Source organism: Artemia sp. Qi Xiang Cuo, chromosome 4, assembly GCF_049724085.1.
Source record: "Artemia sp. Qi Xiang Cuo chromosome 4, ASM4972408v1, whole genome shotgun sequence".
Lineage (NCBI taxonomy): Eukaryota > Metazoa > Arthropoda > Branchiopoda > Anostraca > Artemiidae > Artemia > Artemia sp. Qi Xiang Cuo.
Window position 1 is genome coordinate 33156751 of NC_142797.1, and position 24846 is coordinate 33181596.

General features: G+C 36.1%; 1 protein-coding gene across 2 annotated transcripts in view; it reads left to right on the forward strand.

Moving 5' to 3' along the window:
• The window catches only part of LOC148953028 (ubiquitin thioesterase trabid-like), an 83659-nt gene extending 71441 nt beyond the window's left edge, over positions 1-12218 (forward strand). For both annotated transcript variants that reach the window (XM_089088239.1, XM_089088238.1), the window contains one exon: positions 9377-12218. In XM_089088239.1, the coding sequence (XP_088944365.1) occupies positions 9377-9529 (153 nt within the window). In that variant the 3' untranslated portion in view covers positions 9530-12218. The remainder of the gene's footprint in view (positions 1-9376) is intronic.
• The last annotated feature ends 12628 nt before the right edge of the window (positions 12219-24846 follow it).

Below are 24846 nucleotides of genomic sequence, written 5' to 3' on the forward strand. Positions count from 1 at the left end.
AAATTGGACGCCAGAGTGGGGTTGGCTGCTCTCCAATCCTTTTTTACTGTTACCAAGGGCACTAGTCCTTTGAATTTCTAATTGAAAGAGCCCTTTTTGAAGTTCTCACGACAACTATGTATATAAAAAACCTTAAATGCCCCCAGGGCATAACTTACAACCCTTGCCCTGGGGGCTGTGGGGGAGTGTGCTGCTCAAAAACATAATTTCTCTCTGAAAATCAACTACGCTGAACAAAATGGCTATCTCAAAATGTTGATTGGATGTGTCTTGAGAACTGTTGGGCCTGGAAGGGGTGTTATTTACCTTTAAATCACATTCGACTATTAAAAAGGGCACACGCTAATCCAATTTCGGTTTGAATGAGCGCTTTTTGAAGTTTCTACGACAACTTCTTCGATACGAAGTGCCCTGGTCTAAAGAAAAAAAAAAATAATACATTGTGCCAACATCGTTCTTATATGCCCACAGGGCACAACTGAAAACCCTTCCCTAAGGGTTGTGGGGGAGTGTCCTCCTCAAAAACATATTTTCTAACTGGAAATCAACTACGCTGAACAAATTGGATATCTCAAAATTTTGATTGGATGTTTTTAGGGAAATGGTGGGCGTGAGAGGGGGGTTAGTTGCCCTTAAATCACTTTCAAATATTAAAAAGGGCAATAGCCCTTTGAATTTCCAATCGAATGAGTCCTTTTTCAAGTTTTTACAAAAAAGATTTCAATAAAAACCTTTTATGCCCCAAGGGCATATCTTATAAGCCTGGCCCGAAAGACTCTGGGGGGAGTGTCCTGCTCAAACGTTTAATTTCCTGAACTTTGAACAGCGTGGAACAAAATGGCTATCTCAAAATTTTTTTGGATGTGTTTTGGGAAATGTTGGGCGTGGAAGGGGTGTTAGTTGCCTTCCAATCACTTTCGACTATTTAAAAGGGCACTAGCCATTTCAGTTTCCGATCGAATGAGCCCTTTTTGAAGTTTCTACGACAACGCGTACTATAAAACCTTATATGCCCCCAGGGTAAAACTTACAACACTGGTCCTGAGAGCTGTGGGGGGGGGGTTGTCATCTACTCAGACCTAATTTCCAGTATTTAAAACTCCGTTGAACATAATGGCTAGCTCAGCCCAGGTCTTGGTGTGGATAATAGAAAATGTGATTAGAGGAGGGGGGTTAATAGCTCCTTAATTATTTTCACCTATTAAAGATGGCTGTAGCCCTTTCAATTTCCAATCGAATGAGCCTTTTTTGAAGTTTCTACGACAACGCTTTCTATAAAAAACCTTTTATGCCCCCAGGGCATAATTTACAACCCTTGCCATGAGGGCTCTGGGGAGTTTCCTCCTCAAAAACATAGTTTCTATCTGGAAATCAACTACGCTGAACACAATGGCTATCTCAAAATTTTGATAGGATGTATCTCGAGAAATGGTGGGCCTGGAAGGGGTGTTAGTCGCCTTCCAATCACTTTTGACTATGTAAAAGGGTACAAGCAACTCCAGTTTCCAATTGAATGAGCGCTTTTAAAAGTCACTACGACCTCTTCTTCGATACAAAGGGTCCTACTCTAAAGGAAAAAAAATAATAAATAATACATTGTGTCAACATCGTTCTTATATGCCCACAGGGCATAACTTAAAACCCTTACCTAAGGGTTGTGGGGGAGTGTCCTCCTCAAAAAGATATTTTCTATCTGGAAATCAACTACGCTGAACAAAATGGATATCTCAAAATTTTGAGTGGATGTGTTTGGGGGAATGATGGGCGTGGGGGGGGGGGGGGCTAGTTGCCCTTCAATGACTTTCGACTCTTAAAAATGGCACTAGCCATTCCAACTTCCAATCGAATGAGCCCTTTTTGAAGTTTCTACGACAACTCCTTCGATACGAAGTGCCCTGGTATCGAAAAAAAAATATAATACATTGTGCTAAGATCGTTCTTTACTTGGGCAGCGCGATTGCGCTGCCTATGATAGGTTTACATTTTTGAGTAATTAAATTTCCAAAATTTTAAAGTTGGAAGTTTTTAGACAGATAATCGATTTTAAGGTAACATTAATATCGGTAATAATTAATATCGCACAAAAGAAAGATGTCTGTAAAAGGATATTTAGTTTAGAAAAGTCGATGTAGTCTAGTAACTCGCCTAAATTTACATTCGGCGGAGCACTTTGACTAGGGGAGAAATAAATGCAACCAATTAATATAGAGGAAAAAAGTTCTCTGTCGTGGCTTCGGTTTAATGTTAATTCAGGTTAGCCAATCATGATTGCTAGTATTAGTTTACAAATTTGAAATAAGATGGTCACTATTGAACAGAGCAAGGCCCTGTCCTTCTTTGTCACGATTAAACAAGTTGAATCCACTTTGTTCTGCCTAGCAGTTTCTAAGATATCAGGGTTCTGCCTTCTGTAACGAAGATGGCTCCACTTTCTAATGGATCCAATAAAAGTTTCAAATCCTTAATTTAATGAAATTTAAGAATTCCTGCGTTGCTCAAACGAACACCAACAAAATTGTAATTCAGCTTACTGCAACGTATTTTCGTTGAAGTCAGTGAGGAGCATCCAGTCTTCCCTCAAATGGGCCGCTGCGTAGATGTCCTCTCATTCTGTGATGAAACTTTACTGGAGGGATCTTCTCTCACGTTCATACGTCCTACGGAGCTTGCTCTTTGGTCTTCCTTGATGACGGGTGTCATTTTAGGAAGTCTATGATCTGGCATACGGAGGATATGTCCAAGGTATCGCCATCTTTGTTGCTTGACAACGGAGGCGATGTCTGGTTGACATGTGTGAGTACGGAGCTCGTCGTTGCTGACATGGATCCCCAGCTGATCCTTAGGATACGGTGAAGAAAGTTATTTTCAAAGGCGGTAAGACGTTTATCCTGTTCCGTGGTTAAGTTTCAATAGAGTAATTCAGAACAGACAAAAGATTGCTCTGGAACAGTCTGAGTTTCAGCTCTTTTGGATATATTTTGAATTTCCAGACTGGTAGAGGTCTTTGAAATTTGCCTTGGCTCAGACTTTTCCGGTGCGTAATTCTTTTTCAGTGTTGCCGCTGGAAGTTACTGTACGACCTAAGCAGTTGAAGTCTGTCACCTGTTCGATGTCCTCATCTCCTAGTTGGATTCCCGTCGGTGAACTGCTAATTGACATCGCTTTAGTCTTTGGAGCTTTGATGTATAATCCGAACTGTTCAGCTTTCTTCGTGATTTTGTTCAAGAATTATTGAAGATTTTGCTTGTCGGTTTCTATGAGCCCGACATCATGGGCAAAATTGACATCCTGGATAAGCTTTCTGGCAATTCGGATTCCATGTCCATTCATCTGTCTAAAGATGTAGTCTACAACTAGGACGAAGAGAAAAGGTGATAGGACATAGCCTTGCTTGACTCCAGTCATCACTTTGAAGTAGTGTATGTTGCCATCAGAGTTTTAACACGGCTTTCCTTTTCTTCGTACATGGCAATTATTAGACGGACTAGCTTCTTGGGAATTCCCTAGAATCATATGATTCCAGAGAGTTTGGCGATCCACTGAATCAAACGCTTACTTGAAGTCCACGAAGAACATGTACAAGCATTGTCTCCATTGATTGGAATACTCCATCGTCGTGCGTAGAGTAAAGATAAGGTCGGCACAGGATCGTTTTTGCCAAAATCCATGTTGTTCGGTCTCCACATGAACCCAATTTCGGTGTGCCACAGGAGTGAGAAGAAAGACAGCCAGATGAACATTGTTCGTCCCAGGCTGGACTTGGTCATTTTCGCTGAAAATACTTTCAGCGAAAGCTTTCTTTGGCAAGGCGATACACAGCTATTGTGTCTCCGAGGCTTGCTGCTTCTTTGGCTTGCCTAGCATTTTCGTTCATGTGTTTCCGTCTGTCGGACCTCGCACTTTTCTTTACTTTTTTCAGCTTCTTTGTATGCCAAGTTCTTGGTTGACATTAATTGACCATTTTCCACAAGAGAGTTTGGCTTCAGTTTTTTGTGATTTGTTATGAGATCCCAGGTCTTTGTGAATATCCACTGTTGCTTAATCGGTTGTCTAAACCCGAGTTTCATCTGCCGTATTCGTGTAGTTTTTTCAAATCGTCTCCCAGGCTTCCTTGACGTCTTCTGGGAGGTCATCGAGGGCTTCGAGTTTACTTGACAGTATTATACCAAACGAAGATCGAACTCCCTTGTCAGTTAGCTTGTCTACGTCGAAACTTCTGAGTATGTGCGTTTTCTGTTTCCTATCATTTTAAGTCAGTTTCAGTTTCAGTGTTGCGACTACCAGTTCGTGATTTGAACCCGTCGGTACTTCTGAAACTTCGAACATTTTAAAGCTCGTCTGCCATCCCCGGCGAATCAGGAAATGGTCTATTTGATTTTTTTTGGTTCTATCTAGAGATGTCCAAGTGTATCTATGGATGTTTTTGTGTTGAAAAAGTTTACCGCCGATCAGCAAGTCGTTTCCCATTACAAAGCTGACAAATCGAGCACCATGGTCGTTTATGCTGCCAATCCCGTGGTGTCCCATCACTTCAGTGCAGTAGGATCTGTTTTAATCCTATAAACCGTAACAAGCTATCCTCTCAAACATGATTCCTTATTTTTAATTCCTAAACGAAGAAACTTACACAACTATTTAATAACACATGCGTTCCTCTCAGCCATCCGCTCAATTAAGCAGCATTCACTCCCAAACACCCGTCCAAAACATTCATTCCGTAACTCAGACAGCTCTTCACACTCGGATACAAAATTAAGTAATTCTCATTCACACAACCACTCATAGGGAAACAAATAGGGGCCAGCCGCCAGCCTAAGCTTTCCCCAAAATTTCCTTTCTCACCTAAATCCGAACTATCCCCTCTTATCAACAACAAATTCTTCAAATCCACTTTATTCTTTTTTTTTTTAATTAACAATGGGTTTATTAAAAAAAAAAAAAATATATATACATCATCGATTCCCTGAAGAAATGCTTGTGCGGGAGAAAACCCTCCTAATAAATAAAAAAAAACAAGAAACAAAAAAAAAGAGAAAAAAAGAAAAAAAAGAAATAGAAAAAAACAAAAAAAAGAAATAGAAAAAAAACAAAAAAAAAACAACATAATTAGAGCTCAACTTACCGGACCCGAAAACCAACGAACCTCCAAACAACACCCAATTCAACCCAAATTGAAAAAAAACCTCCCCCCGACACTCTTTAGCTTGGGAGTAAAACCTCAAAGACAAAGATTGGTCCTTAGGAGCTTGCCACTCTTGAATTTCTTGGTCATATAGGGTTTGCTGGACTTCCTTCCATACTGACAAGCTTTCAACCATCGGGGGTTTTCCTTCATTTCATATCTCCGAAAGGGCATAAAGGTCCAACATTTTCTTGACCTGATTAGGCCACGAATCATGTCTACCTTCATTCAAGCTCTCCACATAAGCTGACTTATGAAGCAGAAGCTACTTTTGTCTGGAAAACACTTTTCTGGATCCTCGTGTCAGCTAGCTGACCTAAATTACATCTCAAAAATATATTTATTAGCCTGTTACGTCTTAAATTACAATCTTCTACATGGCTATAAATCCCCCTTAATGCTCTAAACTTAACTCCTCATGTTAACAAACTTAACACCCCACTTAACAAAGGGACGCAGTTTTTCCGCTGTTTAGGACATCGTGTGGTCAGTTTTGATTTTCTTCTCGTTGCAGCCTTTCCATCTTGCTTATGAGACGCCGACTATGTTGAGTTCAAACTTCTCGCATTCGCGGAAGACTTTGACGGTGTCAAAATTAATCCTTCAAGCCTAAAATTCTCTTAAAATATTTTAGCTGAACTACTTCTAGCATACGCGGAGGACTTGTTGGGTTTTTCACAGTATCAATTTCAGTAGGGTTTGGATCATTAGGGATGCAGCTAAACCTGCGTTACTTGTTGCGTAGAATTAGGTTTTACTGGATAAGGAGGAAACACGATTTGTTGCTGACAATTTGATTTTGACTAGAAGTGGAGAAAGAAGGAGGGGAATTTAATTAAACATAGATTGAGTGTCTAAATAGTGGTGGAGCAGAATTCATCATGGAGTGATGAGGGGAAGGGAAGTGAACAGTTTTGGGAACATCGTGTGGTCAGGAAATGAGGAGGTGCGTGGGATTGGCGTAAGATGTCTAGGGGAGAATTCTCCTTCTTTTTCACCTTGTTCACGGAAACACGGAAAACAGAATCGCTACAGACAGAATTGTTATTTTTTCTTTTGCGGTTGAAACACAAAACTAGTTCATCAAAACTATTGCGCTAAGATAACGATTGCGACCCAAAAATATAAATTTTCAATTGGTCAAGTATGTACAACTTTTAAAAGTGTATCAGATATCAAATTGTTCAGATAAAAAGATCACATTTATATCTGGGTTAAAGATGGGGTTGTAGCAATGCTGTCTATTTAACAGAATTTATCAGCACTACAACCAACAGAGGGCTTATATAGAATGAGCTCCATAAATTGGAGCATCTATTATTACTTTGGTTTACGAAATTTACAATCACTTCAATAGAGTAGCTATTACAAGGGTCCTGGGCTGAGGACAGGGAGATGATGTTTGACCTGACCAATGCAAGGCGGGAACTTTTCTCGATAAACATCACTGGTCTTGTTGAAGATCAGTTTAAAGAGGATTGCTTTTTATGTCTTCGGTGGCTGTGTATTTTTTTTTCTTACAACAGTGGCACGGGCTGTAGGAGGGACATTAGAAAGAAGGGCAGATAAACCTGGAGAAGATAAAAATTTTACCTTTAAGTTTGAGGTGTGTTTTGTAGAGTTGTACAACCATAATCGAGAGTTAGCTCCTTTTGTTACTTGCATTAGGGAGGGACGTGCGTAGGGAGGCCTTGGGGTCCAACCCCATCCCACAAAATCCTACATTTTTCTTCAATTCCTGAACACTTCTCCATCAAATTGTCAAATTAAATTTGATTTTTTATGAGTAGGTCGCTTCCGAAAATTGTACTTAGTATAGAGTCCTATCATCACCAAAAAAAATAATTCCCCGTTCCTGCCTCGCCACTGGTATATTTTCAGACTTTGTAAGGTGTTGACTGGTTGAATTAAAAGAGAGAATAAATGGAGCATTTTATGTCCTGTATATGCAATATAAAATACTGAGTATATTATATAGCGTCCAAGTATGTTATCAGGTGGCCTGAAATAAAGATCCATGGGTGAGTGCCTTGTATGTTACCTACACAGAGATCTGGTTGACTGGTTGACTGGTTGAATTAAAAGAGAGAATAAATGGAGCATTTTATGTCCTGTATATGCAATATAAAATACTGAGTATATTATATAGCGTCCAAGTATGTTATCAGGTGGCCTGAAATAAAGATCCATGGGTGAGTGCCTTGTATGTTACCTACACAGAGATCATTCCTGGGGCTGCCATGCATGCCTTTATTATGAAAATATTGACGCACAAAAAAAAAGGTATTTCACTTGACTAAATTTGCGAATGGCTAAATATTGTCTAAAGTTCTTATTAATGGTGCACTATTTAGCCTGTCATTGACTGTTATTCCCCAAGTTAAGTTTCTTGGTTACCCTACGTTGGTTGAAGCTGACTCAATGATCCTTTTTCCCAGTCTAACGTTAAACTTATTATAGAATCCTATCATCACCAAAAAGAAAATTCCCCGTTCCTGCCTCGTCACTGGTATATTTTCAGACTTTGTTTATCTTCCATATATAATTTTACACTAAATAAGGTAACGGTGATATCTCTTCAAGTGATATGAAAGGATATTTAGAATCTAAAGTCATATGAGATAAAAAGAAAAGAAGAAATACGTTAATTAAATTTTCTGAACTTAAAAAGATTCTGTGAATGAATTCTAAGCGATCAGGTTTGAGACTTAATACTTTTTCGTCAAAACTTATTTTTTGCTTCGTTTCACAGAATTTACGTTGATTGAAGTAGCAACTGCGATCAATTTCGTTGTCGTTCAATTATATTTCATATTTCATTCCATTGTCATTCAGCCAAGCATTCCTCTCCATGATATCCTGTTTTCTCACGTAGTACTATTTCATCTATTAGTATACAAAGGGTTGTGACTTGCCGGGTTGGGTCAACCGTTTGGAAACAAGGCCCGTCATTTACATTTTATTGTCTTGAGTTAGATGTGGTCTTCGACCCTGCTGCATCAGTGGGAGATATCTTTTGGGCTAGTGTGTTTGTTTTTTACGTAATGTTATGTTTGAAAAGAATAGGTAAAATTAGTTCCATATAATCTTATATCTTGGAAATGTAATTCGTCGGATTTCATTTTTCGCCTTGGAGTTAAAGTAACCCTTCTATATATTTTATGAAGGCTATCTCACTTTCATCAAACGTAGCTTTAACAGTAGGTTGAGTGTTAACCAGCTGCGTGAATATTTATCAAAACTTTAAATGAATGGTTTGGGAAGACTTCTACTAGATTTTGGAGAAAAGAGAAAATTGGTAACATTTTGAAATTTTGCTGTTTATTAGATTTAAAAAGCTTTTGAAAGGTAGATATCTCTTGTCAAGTCAAAGCAAATTACTCCAAGGTAAAGATATCTTCCTGATGGTAATAGATATCTAAGGTAATAGAATGCTAAGGTAAATAGATATCTTCCTGATGTACCATGAGCTACGTTTCAAATTTGCTCTAAAGTGGAACAAAGTAAGTAAGCACGAGGCACGTTTTCATTCTTAAACTCAGAGGAATTCCCATATTTTCTGGCACAGAGAAATTTGAAAAATCAGAAGAAATATCCATCAAGTAGTTGCTATAGAAAGTGAAATATGGCGAAATATTTATAATTCTATTCTCAGTGTGAGTACAAAACTTCAAGTTAACATGTAGTTTAGCAGATGGTAAGGTCTAGATTACTGATGCAATGGAAGCTAAGACAAAGATGGAATTAAGTGTTTTGACGCCAAACATATAAATCTGAAATATGTAAGAAGTGGAATTAGTCAAGTTAACTTTTAGTGAACCGTGCATCAAATTTGAAATGGCTATTTTAAGCTTTAGTGCAATTTATTACAAACCTTCAGTATAATAATAACCAACCATCATTTGAAGTAGTCTTAAATGGTAAACGCTGCCCTAGGGATTCAAAGACCCCGGTGGGCTATATCTTAGCTAATGACCGAATTGGGGTATCGATTTACGTTGAACATTACAAGTATTGTTATAGTGTTTAAATAGCTTGTTTCCTACGACGTTGAGTAGATTTAGACTATTTACTGCATGTTGGTTTTGGAAGGGTAGTTTCAAGATCTTCATTTAATTTGGCAGATACTTCTGTTCCTTTTGTGCAGTAGAAGATAATATATCCTATGCTTTTACCTTCTGTTCTCACTTTCAGATTGGACAAGAAGAACTGTTGCTTCATCAATGGCTAGATGTCCACTTGACAGATGGCGGTTGTTTTGTTGCCAGGCAACGTCTTGGAAGACGGTCATTATTGGTTGCACAGTTAATGGAAGAGTGGTTAAATTACTATCGAAGAATCTTATAAGTGATATTTGTTGATAAATGGATATTAATTAGTGACAAAGGATTAAGTATAAAACATTAGGAAGTGATGTACATAAAATTTGTCTGGTTTGGAAAACGTAAAAATTTGAATGAAGCACGTTACAGCGTACCTCTTGCACAGATTTCTTTGAGTTAAGTTGTAATCAAAGATTATAAATGGCAAGAGCAAATAAAACATCGTTGAAAGGATTTATTTAGAGGTTATACTTCTAAAAGCCAAAAGTTTTCTATTATCAGTTTTAATCTTTGTTTTTAATATTAGTTTATCGATTACAAAAAAGCCTTTGGTGTCAGAAATAACGAAATGGAATCCCAAACCTAGCTAATGAGAAAAGTCAAGTTCTGGTTCCCTATTTAAACTTAATACCTCTATGCATCCGCCATTTCCCCATTTTTTATGAGAGAAGAAAAAACAGGACAATGTCTGCAAAAATATCATTATGAAATATTTAAAAACTTGCTATTCTTTAAGAGTAAAAGAAAGGAAGGTTCTATTACATCCACTCGACCTTGGCAAAACTGTAGTCAAAAGTAATTTTTGAAGAAAACAGCGTATTTATCCCTTTTGATTGTTCGCAATACTTTCTTGCACCTACTCAATTGGGTTCTACAAGAGAACAAGCGAAATAAGTAAGGCATTAATTTTCAAAAGTTTTTTTGAAAGAATTTACATTTTTTTTTTTTTCATTGCTAAAAATCTGCATCTTTAGTCTGTCCAAAGAAAAACAGTTTTGCAAACAAACAAGGTTTTCAGATGTCATAAATTATCTAGTCAAAACTATTTTTTTTTTTTGTAATTATAATCATCAATATATTTTTAAAAACGAGAGAATAGGATAAGTCTTGGCCCTCCTTTGATTGGCCTCATAAAAACAAACGTCGTAAGGCAATATTTAATTAAATTATATCGTTATCTTCAGGAGTGGTATGCTTATGAACTGTTTTTTCTTAATTTTTTTTTATATGTTTTGTTAAGTTTTTGAAAGTATTCTAAATTAACGTAAACTTAAAAACGCACGCTCATAAATTCAATTATACTTTAAACTATGTAGCTCTATCTTATTACATCGAGAAATTTATATGCTCCTTTATTTTCTAATATGTGGTCTTATTTTGTTCACATTCTACTAAACTAAGACCAGAAAGTCTTTCACTTGCAATTTTTAATGGACAGAAGAAGAAAAATAGTTTTTAATCAAACTTATTGTAACCCTTATTGTTTTCGACTGTAAATGAACAGCCTTATGGATAACGTTTAGTTACCTTTGAGTTTGGGGTTCAAAACCCTTTGAATTTTTTTTTTTCCTAATATTATTATATAGTGTCTGATGTAGGTAAGCTAGTCTGGAACCTTGTTTAGCATCAAGCAAAATCCACTCTTATTCTTTTCGACTTGTTAATTTTTTTGCGGGTGATTTGGCTAAAAAATCAGTTGCCCTACCCTTTTCATAAATCCTCAAATTTTTTTGCATTATGATTAAATACTTTCACAATATTTTTGCATTCTAGTTATTTAAATTGGTGTGCGAAAAACGTTGTTTCTTATATATTACGAATATATATTGCAAAAAAATACTCTTGTAAGATTTTTCCTGTTCAAAAATATTTGATAAATACAACCTTGAAAACTGATAGAATATAAAATCCTTATAATTTTTGTTTATAGAAGTTTCCAGTATTAACTTGGAATGTAAGCAAAATTTTAAAGGATTTCAACTTTCCGAATAAGAAAAACTTTTGGAAGTGGTATCATTGATTTTAATCTATCGAAATCATACTTTGCTGGACACTTCTACTTGAATATTTCACGACGGAGGTGGTACCATTAATTGGTTTGCTTTTGAAACTTCCAATAATTTTTAGAAATCTTTGGAATTTTTCTTTGAAGCCTTTCATAAATCCCTCTCACCCCCATAAGAAGGATTTAAGTAAGATACATCTTATCCAAGAAACAAATTTTTTTTTTCTGACCTCACGATTGGTCTGCCGATCCTAATGAAGTTTATTATTGTCGCCCAAATCAGTCAAAAAAAAAAAAAAAAATCATTTTATTTATATATCCAGAGTAATTTATATGTCTTTTTTATTCTGACATACGTCTAAATATAATTTATTATACGTTTTAGTGAGATATTTTTCTCTTAGGTCATCCGTAAATATATTTTCATTATTCAACATAGTCAGTTCTGACTTTCAGTCTGTTTGGTATTTCAGGTCTGTTCTATGATGGCGATATTTAATCTGTCAGAATATTCTATTTCGATCTGTATTAACGATATCACGCTTAATCTTGTTATGCACCTTATAAAAAAAAAAAAAAATATTCTGTGCTGTCAATGTACCCTCAGTGTTTTCTTTAAACTTTCCTTTCTTTTTAATGCTTCAGCCATTTTCTGTTGATTAGTTCAAGCGTACACAATGGTTATTAGTCATTCCTCCCTTTTTCTTCCAAAACAGTGATTTTTGTTTTACGAGCAAAGGACTGGGGACCTCCCACCCTTCTCCTTGCTATTAAAATAGTATTCTGTTTAGCTTCAGAACTTAGTTTTAAAATTTAGAAATTCATCTTAACTGATTAAATTTCAAATAAACTGAATATTTTCTGTTCGTATGTTTTGAAGGTCGATTTTTTTTTTTTTTTTTTGAATGGTACGTTTTGAAATACATTGACAGAAAATCTTAAAATTTATTTTTATATTATCAATTCAAAAGGTAAAAGATATTCTACCTGGAAAAGGAGAAGTTATTTCATGGTATGTTGCAAAGTTTGATAAATATCTTTTTCCTTCTCTAGTTGATTTTGATGTGTTTCGTAATTGGTATTTTTGATTTATACGGTGATTCTCATTTTTCGTTGATAGTTGAGAATATATGGGTGTATTACCAAGCGTTGTAGGATTACACTGTTTGAGTTTCTAAATTGTCTTGTTTATATCTTAGGGAAAATACTGTTGCGTATTTGAGGCTTCGAAGATAAGCCATATAAAATGGATTGCACAATTCATCGGTTGGAGTTATATCATGATTCACGATACACGAATTTCCTTGCTTCATTCTAATACCTTCTTTAAAACTGAAAATTCCACAATAGTTGCTTCGAGATATTATAGAGGGTTTACTTGCAGATTACATGCTAATGGTTCAATGCGTTTCAGGAAAGGGTAATTACAAAACTTGAAACGTTTTTTGACTTAACCGTAGATAATATAATATGAAATGTTATACAATGTGAATATAGAAGAAGATTATACCCATGCCTCCAGTACCGGGCTTGAACGTCACTCTCCCTGAAAGATGAACAATTGTGGTAGAATACTCGTATGTACATTTCGACTGTTAAAGGTCTAAAATAAGGCCTTTTCCATTGTTGGGTCCTTCGTTAGGTCCCAAATCTAATTCTTAGGGAAGATGGTGGCCCAAATAAATGACTTGATATTGGATCCGTGTTAATAAAAATATGGTTTGTTTGACCAGCTTTTTTGTTGTCATTTTAGATAGTTTCTGGGCTGAGGCCACAAAGTAGAGATACAGACATTTCTTTGTAAACAACGTTGTAAACTAAAAAAAATCTTGACTAGCTCTTTACCTTCATTTTAGGAAGTTCAAGGATTGAGGTTACGAATCAGAGCTTGTGGCGTTTCTTCGTAAACAACGTTTAATCCGAAAAAAAGTCTTTTGACTAGCTCTTTTATTTTCATATGGAGAGTTACAGGGTTGAAGCCACAAAGCAGACCTAGTGGTATTTTTTTGTAAACAACGTAACCTACAAAACATTTGGTTCGTTTGAGTAGTATTTTTTTTGTTTCAAGTTAGAAAGTTTCAGGGTTGAGGCCACAAAGTAGAGCTAGTGGCATTTCTTTGTAACTAACGTTGTAGTCTATAGAGACAGGCTTCGGGGATGCCATTGGGCTTTTGCTGCTGTATCTTATTCCATTGCAGTTATTTTGAAGTTTGTTTAGGTTTATTTTCATTGTTGAGCAGTAAATGAAAATTGCTGGTGGAAGTCTTCATTTAAAATAACCAAGAAAAGTTCACAAGGCTTTGACGTTAATCAAGCATTATCACATATTGTTTGGTCAATTCTACTAAGTAGGGGTGCCTGAATGAGCTGGTTTCGTGACATCGTCATAAAGCAATATCCATTCCATCGTCTCGTGAAAACGCTGTAGCACGTGGCAATAAGCGGTTTTAAGATGTCCTGTCCTACCTGCCACTATAGTCACTGTAGACAATATTCCCTTCCTTGTAGACGACCCGTTCACTATCAAAATATGTCAATGAGACATCCACATGGCACGTTTTCTATCTCTAATTATATTTTATCTGGCCATCAACGCAACTAGCCAAATATACCAACACCCCTGAAAGAGGCTTGGTGACACAATGATGATGTTATTTTGTTTTTCCAAATGGGTATGTTTCATATTTTTCTATTTAAAAAGGTATACAGTACTCCTAAAATACGTGCGTTGCTTAGAAATGTGATTGCTGACGCAAAACTGCCCGTATATAGGAGGAGGGTATTTATCATTTTTTTTTTCTTTAGTTAACACATACAGAGTAAAAAGCTATTTTAAGACAGGCAATATAGAGCAGCTGGTAGTTGCAGTATCATGTACAAATAGCTCACTTCATTATGCTGAGAAGTAAGGAAACTTTTTTCGGATTTTTTTTTTCTTTTCTTTTTATTATGTGATTTGTTATTATATGGTTCCAAGCAGGGTATTGTGACATTTTCTAATAGAAAATCAAACTCAGCATGATTTTTAGTGTCTTTTTTGGAGGGGCAGAAGAGCAGTGGCTCTAATTTATGAAAATGCCGGGGTAAGTGGGTCAAAAGATATTTTCTTTCAAAGTCTAAGGGGTCTTGCAAATTTTTGTTTCGGTTTTCTCCAATGAAAATGCCAATAAAAACCGATTTTCAAAGAAAATACCTCCAAAAAAAAAAAAAATTGAAACCTAGGGGAGGTATCCCTTCTCCTAATTGGCTTCTGCAGGAGACGCTACTATTTTTCTCGCGTTTTTTATTCTTGGAGGAGGGAGACTGAGGTAGCTGTACCTTGGTGTTCTTCAAGCGCCTTTAGTTTGTGATCAGAATGGAATTCCCAATCCTCCCTAACAAATATTTGTTCTCTGATGAATTAGTCTCTAAAATCCCAGTGCACAAAGAATATTTTTTGGAACTCATGGATAGAGGAGTGGACCGGGTGCAAAGGAAAATTTTCATCGTAAATTAGATACAGATATGTTTAAGAGATGCGAAATTTATTTGTTAAACATTCTTTAAGTAAAATTAAAATTGATAATTAAACAATTTTTATTGCTTAAACGAATTTGGTTTTATTTTTTAATTGCTAAAACTTCGTTTTAGCAATTTTAATTGCTAAAATACATATAAATCAATAACAACAAATTTTTATTGTTTTAACAATTTTTATTGCTAAAACGAAGGGGTTTAGAGATTATGGCATAAAATTGTATTCAAGCGCGGATTAAAGGGAACTATATATCCTTACATACTGAAGTGGCTTCGAGAGTTGCGTTGTTGAATCTTGCTGTAATTTATCGGCCTCTGGTAGCAGAAAAAACTACAAAATATGCTAAGTGTAATTTCGAATCTTCGAATGGTGTTTATGATCCTTTGCGACTTCAATCTTAATCTAATTAAATTAATTGGATAAACCAGGAGCGGATCCAGGATTTTTTTAGAGGGGGGGGCGCAAAATAGGTGGATCCGATAAACTTGCGTTAGGAGCAAGTTTAATTAACGCATACTTGCGTTAATTACACTATTTTAGACTACGTTAGGGGGGGCGCCCCCCCTCGCCCCTCCCCCTGGATCCGCCACTGGGATAAACTGAAGCGAAGTTATTAAAGAGAAAGATACAAATAACGCTTCAAATCCATTTTATAAGACATGAAAAGAAAAGTTGTATTTTTTTGTTCTTAAAAACTTTACACTAGAAAAGATTTTCAACTGAAAAACGATGGAGAAGCCGATCACTCTTAAAATCTATTCATAAAAAAGCGACTGTGTAAGAATGAAATACCCTTCAGGCCATACTATAGAGTGTTTCAAAACCTATAAAAATTTACTCATTGAAATTCTTAAAATAGGTGAAAATAATCTAGAAATGTATGAAAACTTTTTAGAAATTGAACTTACCACAAACTGCTTTGAATTTAATAAAACAAAGGATTTGAAATTAAAAAAAAACACACCAGGAATTGATTATAAGTGGTCGAGGTACTGAATGAAACAAGGGTACTAGTTCTGAACATTTTTGCCACTATTTTTCTAATACTAGTTTATATTTTACACTTCTTTCTTCAGAATGTCCACCTCACTCATGTAAAAAGATATTTTCAACTATTTGAAAATTCTAGCATTCGTTTTGCCCTCACTACTCCTAATGAACATCAGAGTGCAATAATAAAGTTAGAAAGTGGAAATTCCTTAGGTTTAGACGGAATATTTGCAAACATTTTGAAAAAAAAACTTGTATCTGCAATTTTTGTTCTAATGCTTCATGTTTTTAATACATCCATAGCACTTGGGATCTTTACAGAAATTTGGAAAGTTGTTTTAGTAATTCCAATTTGTAAAAAATAGACCAAAGTAATTATCGTCCAATAGCTGTTGTTTCCCCATTGTCTAATGTGTTAGAAATATTAATTAAAAAATGAATTGCTTCGTATTTTAATAAAATTTCTTTTCTTGCGGTCTTTTATGACATATAAGAGGCCTATGACACGATAAATCACAAAAGTCTACTTGGAAAGCTAATGTTGCAGGAATTTGAGCTAAAAGGTTAGAATTATTGAAATCTTACTTGCATGGCAGAAAAATTCATGTGAATGTAAGTAATCACATATCAAACCATAGTTTTCTTGATGATACTGATATCCCACAGGGGTCAATACTAGGGCCTTTGTTGTTCCTACTCTATATTAATGACTTGCAAAGATGCTTTCCTCGTAATGACACGTTAGCGGTCGTTTTTGCAGATGATACTGAAGTTACTGTAAAATTAGAAACCCGTCCTTGCTGATTGAAAATCTGTTGACAACAGAGATATCCCTTAGTATCCCTTAGATATCCTTAGTAAACCTAAGATATCCCTTAGGTTGGCTTGTAACTATTTGGCTCCTAAGTTATTAAAAACTGAGCTCATGATAATTAGGTATTCAAAGCAGGAATGGATAAAATCAGAATAGGAGATCTGCGGTCAAAATTTGATAAAAAGACAAGTATCTTGGGATCATTATTGACGAGATATTCTTTTTTTGGCAAACATTCTGATTATTTATGTCTGAAACTTGCTCATAACATGTGCTATCATTATAGGCTAAAATATATATTTCCTTTCCGTTTCCTTAAAATCTTGTACCCTTGCTGAATCCTATCTTAAATATTGTCCTATGACTCGTCTCAGCACATTTACGGTTCATTTACAATCCTTACAGACAATCTGGAAAAAGGCAGTAGGAATTCTGGACTGCTTTGTTCCCTGGTCTGCCAAATTTGTCAGAAACCCAAACCCTCTTTTTATTTCTTGGTATTCTTAATCTCAAACAACTAAAAGAATTAAAGACAGCTATGTGGTATTCTGACACTCGATTTGCAGCAAATTATTCCCATGATAAGGCTGTTGCTAAGGGACCTGGTTTTCTGTCCACCTTTTCTCCAAGAAGCCTCATCATCTGCTGTTTAAAACAGAAATGGCTAGATTTTCATTAAAGTACCTGAACTCCCAAGCTGTAAGTAAATTTAATTTCACTTAAATAATTCCAGAATATCATTGATCATTGGAAAAAAAAATTATTTTGAAGATTATTTCTTATCGGGACGTAGGGACTTGTGGCATTATAGATCTAGTTTTAATTTTGGATGGATTATACTCAAGTTGGAATGGTTTCCGCTTTGTTTTTTCTCAGCTTTTTTTTCTTCATTTTTCAGCTTTTGCTGCTTGTTTTTTTGACTTGTCTCGTTTTTCGTCTGAAGATATTTGTGCTGCTACTCAGTTACTTACATACTAAGCTGAAATATCGACCTCTGCTTTCCGTTAGCTGGAGTTGTCACTTTGTTGTAATGATTTGTATTAGTCAAAATTTACCTTACATAAATCCAAGTTATCTTTTGGTTTAAAATTGAATTGTTCCCAACAGTGTGCGGCTCTAGGACTGGGCAGGAGGAGCAGACGTCCCCCTCCCCCCAGTTTTCTGACATTGAATTATTCATTTGACTTTTGTCGTCTGTTCAAACAGTTCGCTGTAACGAAATGTAAGCAAGAAGCGACTCGGCTCAATAGTAAGCGAAACACTAAAAAACAGAATTGTAGTATCAATGGATACATCAAAAGAATCAGCTTAATATGCTGATTCCAAATATAAAATATTAATCAAGTTTAGTGTTACCCATCAAAAGTTAAGAGCCTGAGAAAATTTTTCTGATTTTCAAAAAAGGGGGAAACACCCCCTAAAAGTCAAGGAGTTTTAACGAAAATCACGCCATCATATTCAGCGTACCAGAGAACCCTATTGAAGTTTCAAGCTCCTATATACAAAAATGTGGAATTTTGCTATTTTTGCCAGTAGACAAAAATGATTTGTGTTTATTTGTTTTTTTGTTGTTTTTTCCCCAGGGGTGATCATATTGAAATATTGGCCCTAGGAGATCGGGAAAGGGTACGAATCTTCCTTCGGGATGTAAATTTATGGAGGGGGTGAATTTTCCAGGGGAAATGTTACACTGGGGGATTTGACAGAATTACTGTACCAAATTCTTTTTAATTGTCTTACATTCTCTTTCCCAAATTTTTCATGTGGAGATGTTCCGGGGGAATTATTCGGGGGCTTTTTCCATGTGTTTTGACTCCCAGGCAATAATTTCCACGGAACGGGGCATTTTTGGAGTGATCGAGAAACCGATTATAGATTAAAATCTTATTCAAAAGAAAGAATGCTGAGGAGAATTTTTCAGGCTGAATCCTCCGCAAGCAATTTTCCGGGGAGGGGGGATTTTGAGCGAGGAGGGAAATGTCTGGAGGGAATTTGACCGGGGGAGGTGCACTTTACGTTGGATCAAATTTCCACGGAGGAGTTTTCCGTGATTGTGGGGGGGGGGGTATATTTTATAGAGTGTGAGCCAGATTTACCGTCATTATTTGAAAAACGATCAGAAATTAAATATAAAAAACAAGTTTTTTTTAAAACTGGAAGTGAGCAGCAACATTAAACGTCAGGATAAACATAAGTTATTCCATGAAAGAAGGGTTTGCTCCTTCTCATACCAAGCTCTTGGCACTTAGGCTTGATCGTTTTTCCCAATTTCTTAAGAGCGTTAACCGAGACACGGGACCATTCAAGTTCAACTGTAAGCTTCTTTAAAGTGCTAAGAGCTGTAGCGTAAGGAGCAAGGTGTTGAGGAGGGGGCAACCCTTCATATACGGAATAAATCTGCCAAAATTAATATGCAAATTTCGTTTTAAATTTTCATGTACGGTGAGCCAGATTCGAACCTACATTAGTTGAAAAACGTTCAGAAGTAAATAAAAATGAACAAGTTTTTTTAATTGAACGTAAGGAGCGACATTAAAACTTGAAACGAACAGAAATTATTCCGTATATGAAAGGGGCTGTCCCTTCCTCAACGCCTGGCTCTTTACGCTGAAGTTTGACTCTTTGTCACAACTCTATTTTTTAAAACAATTAAAACTTTAGCGTAAAGAGCGAGGCGTTGAGAAGGGGATAGCCCCTTTAAGATACCGGACAATTTTTGTTCGTTTTAAGTTTTAATGTCGCTCCTCAGTTAATTTTTTTTTTATTTAATTTATATAATGTGGTAACTTAGACTTTATGCTTGGGAAAAACTTCCTTGAAATCAAAATGTGGGCAAATCTGCTCGGAATCTCAAGATTTTCACCAGGATTATCTACACTTTCCATGTAACTCGCCAGCTTTTCTTATTGCATATTTTAATTCAGCCCTCTCAATCAGAAGCTTTTTTTGTGACCAACTTGAACTAAGCTGATTTCTACCGGACAATTTTTTTTTATATTGAGCTACAACATGTGAGCTTAATTTGAAATTAGACGATTGCCATATTGTCTGTGTATTGTACACAACTTGTGAATGAAAAAAAAACCAACTAAATATAACAAATTTATAACGGAAGAGAATAAAAAAAGCGATTCAAGCAACGATTATATCAACTTATGAGTGTTCATTAGTGCGCGTTTTCATAGCAAAATGTGCACTTACACAATGTTCAACTTAAACGCCAAGGTATTTTTTTATTTCATTTTACTAAACACTAAAAGTTCTATCGAAGTATTTCTCTTTTCTTGGAATTTGGTAATTTTATGCCTTTACCTCAATTCCACTGTTTTATCTCCCAACTTTTGGAAAATTGCATTACGTAGGTAGTGGAGAAATGTAAATCTTCGATAATTTCCATAAACGTGGGAATTGTAGTTTAAATCGTAGTTGAATTTTTGGTTCTATGACTCTGGAAGATATGAAATAATTTAGAGCACTGGCTTTTAAGATTGGTATCAATAACGATAGAAGATAGCAAATTATTTAGGCATTAACAGTAGCAATATTCTTTACTGGCGCAGTGGGTTTAGTCTCAGCTTCGTAATACGGAAACTAGAGTTCAATCTCAGCTGCAACATCACACTGCAGGGCTCAGAATTTGATACCGGTGATGAGATTGTGCGTAAGCGGCTCCATCCAAATCCAAATAAGAAGCACACTATGAACAGTACAGTAACAGCATCACAGTGGCTAAGAGACTCCTTTAGATCTAGAAGATGTGAGTTTTCTTTAACGGTATAGATAATACAAATAATAGAATTTCACTGAAGACGTTGCAGTCTAGAAGTAATGACGCATCTGTGTGGCCATGGTAATGTAGACCCGAATATTGAATAAGAAAATTTTTGTGTCCTCTAGTGGCGGGGTCGGTTGGATCTCCCCTTGGTAATATGTATATTCTACCGCTTATGTGTAACTATACATAAAACATCACTGTGACAGATGGGACACTGCCACGTGATGGCGTATTTACCCCTAAATACATATATAGTCCCTACAAAACAAACGGTTTCCATAAACGATTAACTAAGAAAAAGCAGCTTTCTTAAAATAAAAGTCAATTCTTGCAGCGAATGATGCATCTCGTACCTTTGATTCTAGTGTACATTTCCATGTCTAGTATACTGTGGAGCAGTGGAGCCTGCATAGGTTCATTGCACAAGCTGTAAAAGGCTTCATTTGAGACTCAAAAGGGTAGTATATGAATAAACTTAAAGTTTCGCTGGGTTACTTGTACCTTTCGAGCCCGATGAAATTTCCAGCTCGCCTGCACGTTTGACTATAATCTCTGACTAACATAATCTGTGCGGTTGAAAGCAACTGATTATGTCCTGTTTCGACCGTCCCATTGTTGCTTAAAGTTTTCTGTTAAATCGCCGAAACAGTATTGTTAACTGACAAAAATTTATTGCAAAAAGTTAGCGGAAACGTGTCAATAGAGAAGGAAAAGGAAACTTCAAATTTAAACCAATATTTAAAACCGCATTTCAAATTTCAACATAAGTATAGAAACGGACTATTAAGACCGTCCACTACTATTTCCGAAATACAGAAATTTTAAGTCAGGCCACCCTAAATTTTAAATCAAGAACAGTTTTGTCTCTTGCTCAAATTGTGTGGTCTGAATCTCGAGACATTTTTTCCAGCCACATTTAAAATTTTTAAAGAATTTGAAAAATTCCATACTGTACGTTGGGTGGACTACATAATGGTAGGCACTATCTTTTAGAATCAGTCTATAATGTGCTTCATTTGGTTGATATTAGTTTAAAAAAAAAAACTTTCCGAAAAATAAGTTTTTAAAGAAAAGTAAAGGCCATTTTAAACTTAAGCTCAGCAAATACAAATACCTATTAAAATTCAAACTCAAAATGACCAGAAATTACTATTAAAAAATAAATAAAACCCAAAACGAACATAAATTAAATAAACAATCATAGCAGAAAACATACAACAAGCAATAATATAACTGAACAAATAGATCTTAAAGCGAGTAATGCTTAGATTGAATATGAAAATCAAGCATAAAACGAAAAAAATATTGTCCTATTGAAGTATAACTGAAACTTAAACGAAAAAAAAATATTTTCCTATTGAAGTATAAATGAAACTTAAAACAAATAGAAATTAAATAAAAAATCAATGCAAACAAACAAACAAAATATATTAATTTAAATTAATAAATAAATCTTAAAACGAGTGAAAATTCAATTGAATATGTAAATCAAGCTTGGAACAAACAAAAATCACTACAAAAAAGAGTTTGGATATCACTTCTTTCTCTCACTGTAAAAGTCTAAAACCTACTGCGTCATTGGCGCTTTACTGAAAACCAATTTTATGACAAAGGTTTTTTTTGTACTTAGTATTGAAAATAAATATTAAAATTATAGTAACATTTTGAACTGATGAGCTTTCTGCAATTAATATCAATTCAATATACATCAAATATTCAGTTTAATTTATTAGCTCTTTTTAAGTTGTTCAAGACGAATATAGTTTCACTACAAACAAGAGTTTGGATACTGCCTCCTTCCTCAACTGTAAAAAAAAACCAAAAGCCTACTGCGCCATTGGCGCTTAACTGAAAACGAATTATATTACAAATATTTTCTTTTCCAGTTCTTACAGCCTTGAAATAAAAATAAAATTACAGTGAAATAAATTCTTGAATTGATGGATCTTTCAACAATTTTCAATGCTGTTTGTATCAAATATTGAAAAAGAAGGCGTGGGGGGGGGCTAGGTGTCCTCCGATCTCTTTTGACTCTTGAAAAGGACACTAGAACTTTTGATTTCCAATCGAATTAGCTCCCTTTGAAGTTTATACGATGACCCCTTGTATATGACGTGCCTCTGGGAAAAAAATTAATGGAGTATAGGGGGGGGGGGGGAGAATAGCTGACCTCCAATCACTTTTGACTCTTAAAAAGTGAATTACAACTTTCAATTTCCAACAAAATGAGCCCTCTATGAAGTTTATACGAGCATCCCTTCCATAACAACCATATATACCCCCAGGGCAGAATTTACAACGCCTACCCCCGGGCCCTGGGGGGCTTTGTCGACAACGGAGTTTTAGTTATCTTACCTTTGAACTATTTTAAAAAATCGCTCTCTAAAAGTTCTTATCGGATGGGTTTGAGGAAAATAGGGCGTGGACAGAGGGGCTAGTTGCCCTCCGATCTCTTTTGACTCTTAAAAAATGAACGAAAACTTTCAATTTCCGATCATATGAGCCCTCTTCGAAGTTTATACGAGCATACCTTCCATTAGAGCCATATATGCACCCAGAGCAATACTTAGAGCGCCTGCCCCGGGTCATGCGGGGGGGGGGTTGTATCGACACAGGATTTTTTCTTATCTGACCTTTGAACTATTTTTAGTTAAATGGCCATACGTAAAGAAGTTTTCATTATATGATCTTTGAACTATTTTCAACGAAATGGCTACCTCAAATTTTTTATCACATGTATTTGGGTAAAAAGGGCTTGGGGGGCTAGTTGCCCTCCCATCACTTTTGACTCTTAAAAATTACACTAGAACTCTCGATTTCCAATCGAATGAGCCCCCTTTGAAGTTTATACGATCACCCCTTGTATATGAAGTACCTCTGGGGAAAAAATAAGTGGAGTGTGGTGGGAGGCTAGCTGCCCTCCAATCACTTTCGACTCTTAAAAAGTGAATTACAACTTTCAATTTCCAACAAAATGAGCCTTCTATGTATTTTATACGAGCATCCCTTCCATAACAACCATATATGCCCCCAGGGCATAACTTACAATACCTACCCCCGGGCCGGGGAGTGCTGTGTCGACAAAGAAGATTTTTGCTATCTGAACTTTGAACTATTTTTAGCAAAATTTCTATCTCAAAATTTTTATCTGATACATTTAGGGCGTGGAGGGGGGGGGGGGAGCTATTTACCCTTCGATCTCTTTTGACTCTACAAAAGTGAACAAGAACTTTGAATTTCCAATCAAATGAGCCCTCTCCGAAGTTTATACGAGCATCCCTTCCATAAGAACTATGTATACCCCTGGAGCATTTCTCATAACGCCTGCCTCCGGGCCCTGGGGGGTTGTGTCGACACAGGAGTTTTTCTTGTCTGACCTTTGAACTATTTTTAACGAAATGGCCATACGTAAAGGAGTTTTTGTTATATGATCTTTGAACTATTTTAACAAAATCGTTACCTCAAAGTTTTATCACATGTACTGGGGGGAAAACTACTTGGGGGGCTAGTTGCCCTCCTATCCCTTTTTACTCTTAAAAAAGACACTAGAACTCTCGATTTCTAATCGAATGAGCCCACTTTGAAGTTTATACAACGGCCCCTTCAATATGAAGTGCCTCTGGGAAAAAATGGAGTATGGGGGGAGGCTAGATGCCTTCCAATCACTTTTGACTCTTAAAGAGTGAATTCAAACTTTTTAATTTCCAATCAAATGTGCCCTCTATGAAGTTTATGGCATTAGAACTCTTGGTTTTCAATTGAATGAACCCCCTTTCAAATTTTTACGACGACCCCTTTTATATGAAGTGCCTCTGGGAAAAAATAAATGGAGTATTGGGGGAAGCTAGCTGCCCTCCGATCACTTTTTACTCATAAAAAGTGAATTAAAACTTTCAATTTCCAATCAAATGAGCCCTCTATGCATCCCTTGCATAACGAGTATCCCTTCCATAACAGCCATATATGCCCCGAGGGAATAACTTACAACACCTACCCCCGGGCCCTGGGGGGTATGTCAACACCGGAGTTTTGATATCTTAACTTTGAACTGTTTTTAACAAAATTTCTATCTCAAAATTTAGGGCTTGGTGGGGGGGGGGGGGCTATTTGCCCTCCGCTCTTGAAAAATGAACTAGAACTTTCAATTTCCGTTCAAATGAACCCTCTCTGACGTTTATACGAGCATCCCTTCCATAAAAACTATATATATTCCCAGAGTATTACTTACAATGCTTGCCTCCGGGCCCTGGGGGGTTTCGTCGACACAGGAGTTTTTCTTATCTGACCTTTGAAACATTTACAATGCAATGGCTATTTTAAAAATGTTATCAGATAGGGCTGGGGAAAAAGGGTATGTGGGGGGAGGGGGCTTGTTGCCCTCGAATATCTTTTGACTCTTAAAAAGTGAACTAAAACTTTCATTTTCGAAACAAATGAGTCCTCTCTGAAGTTTATACGAG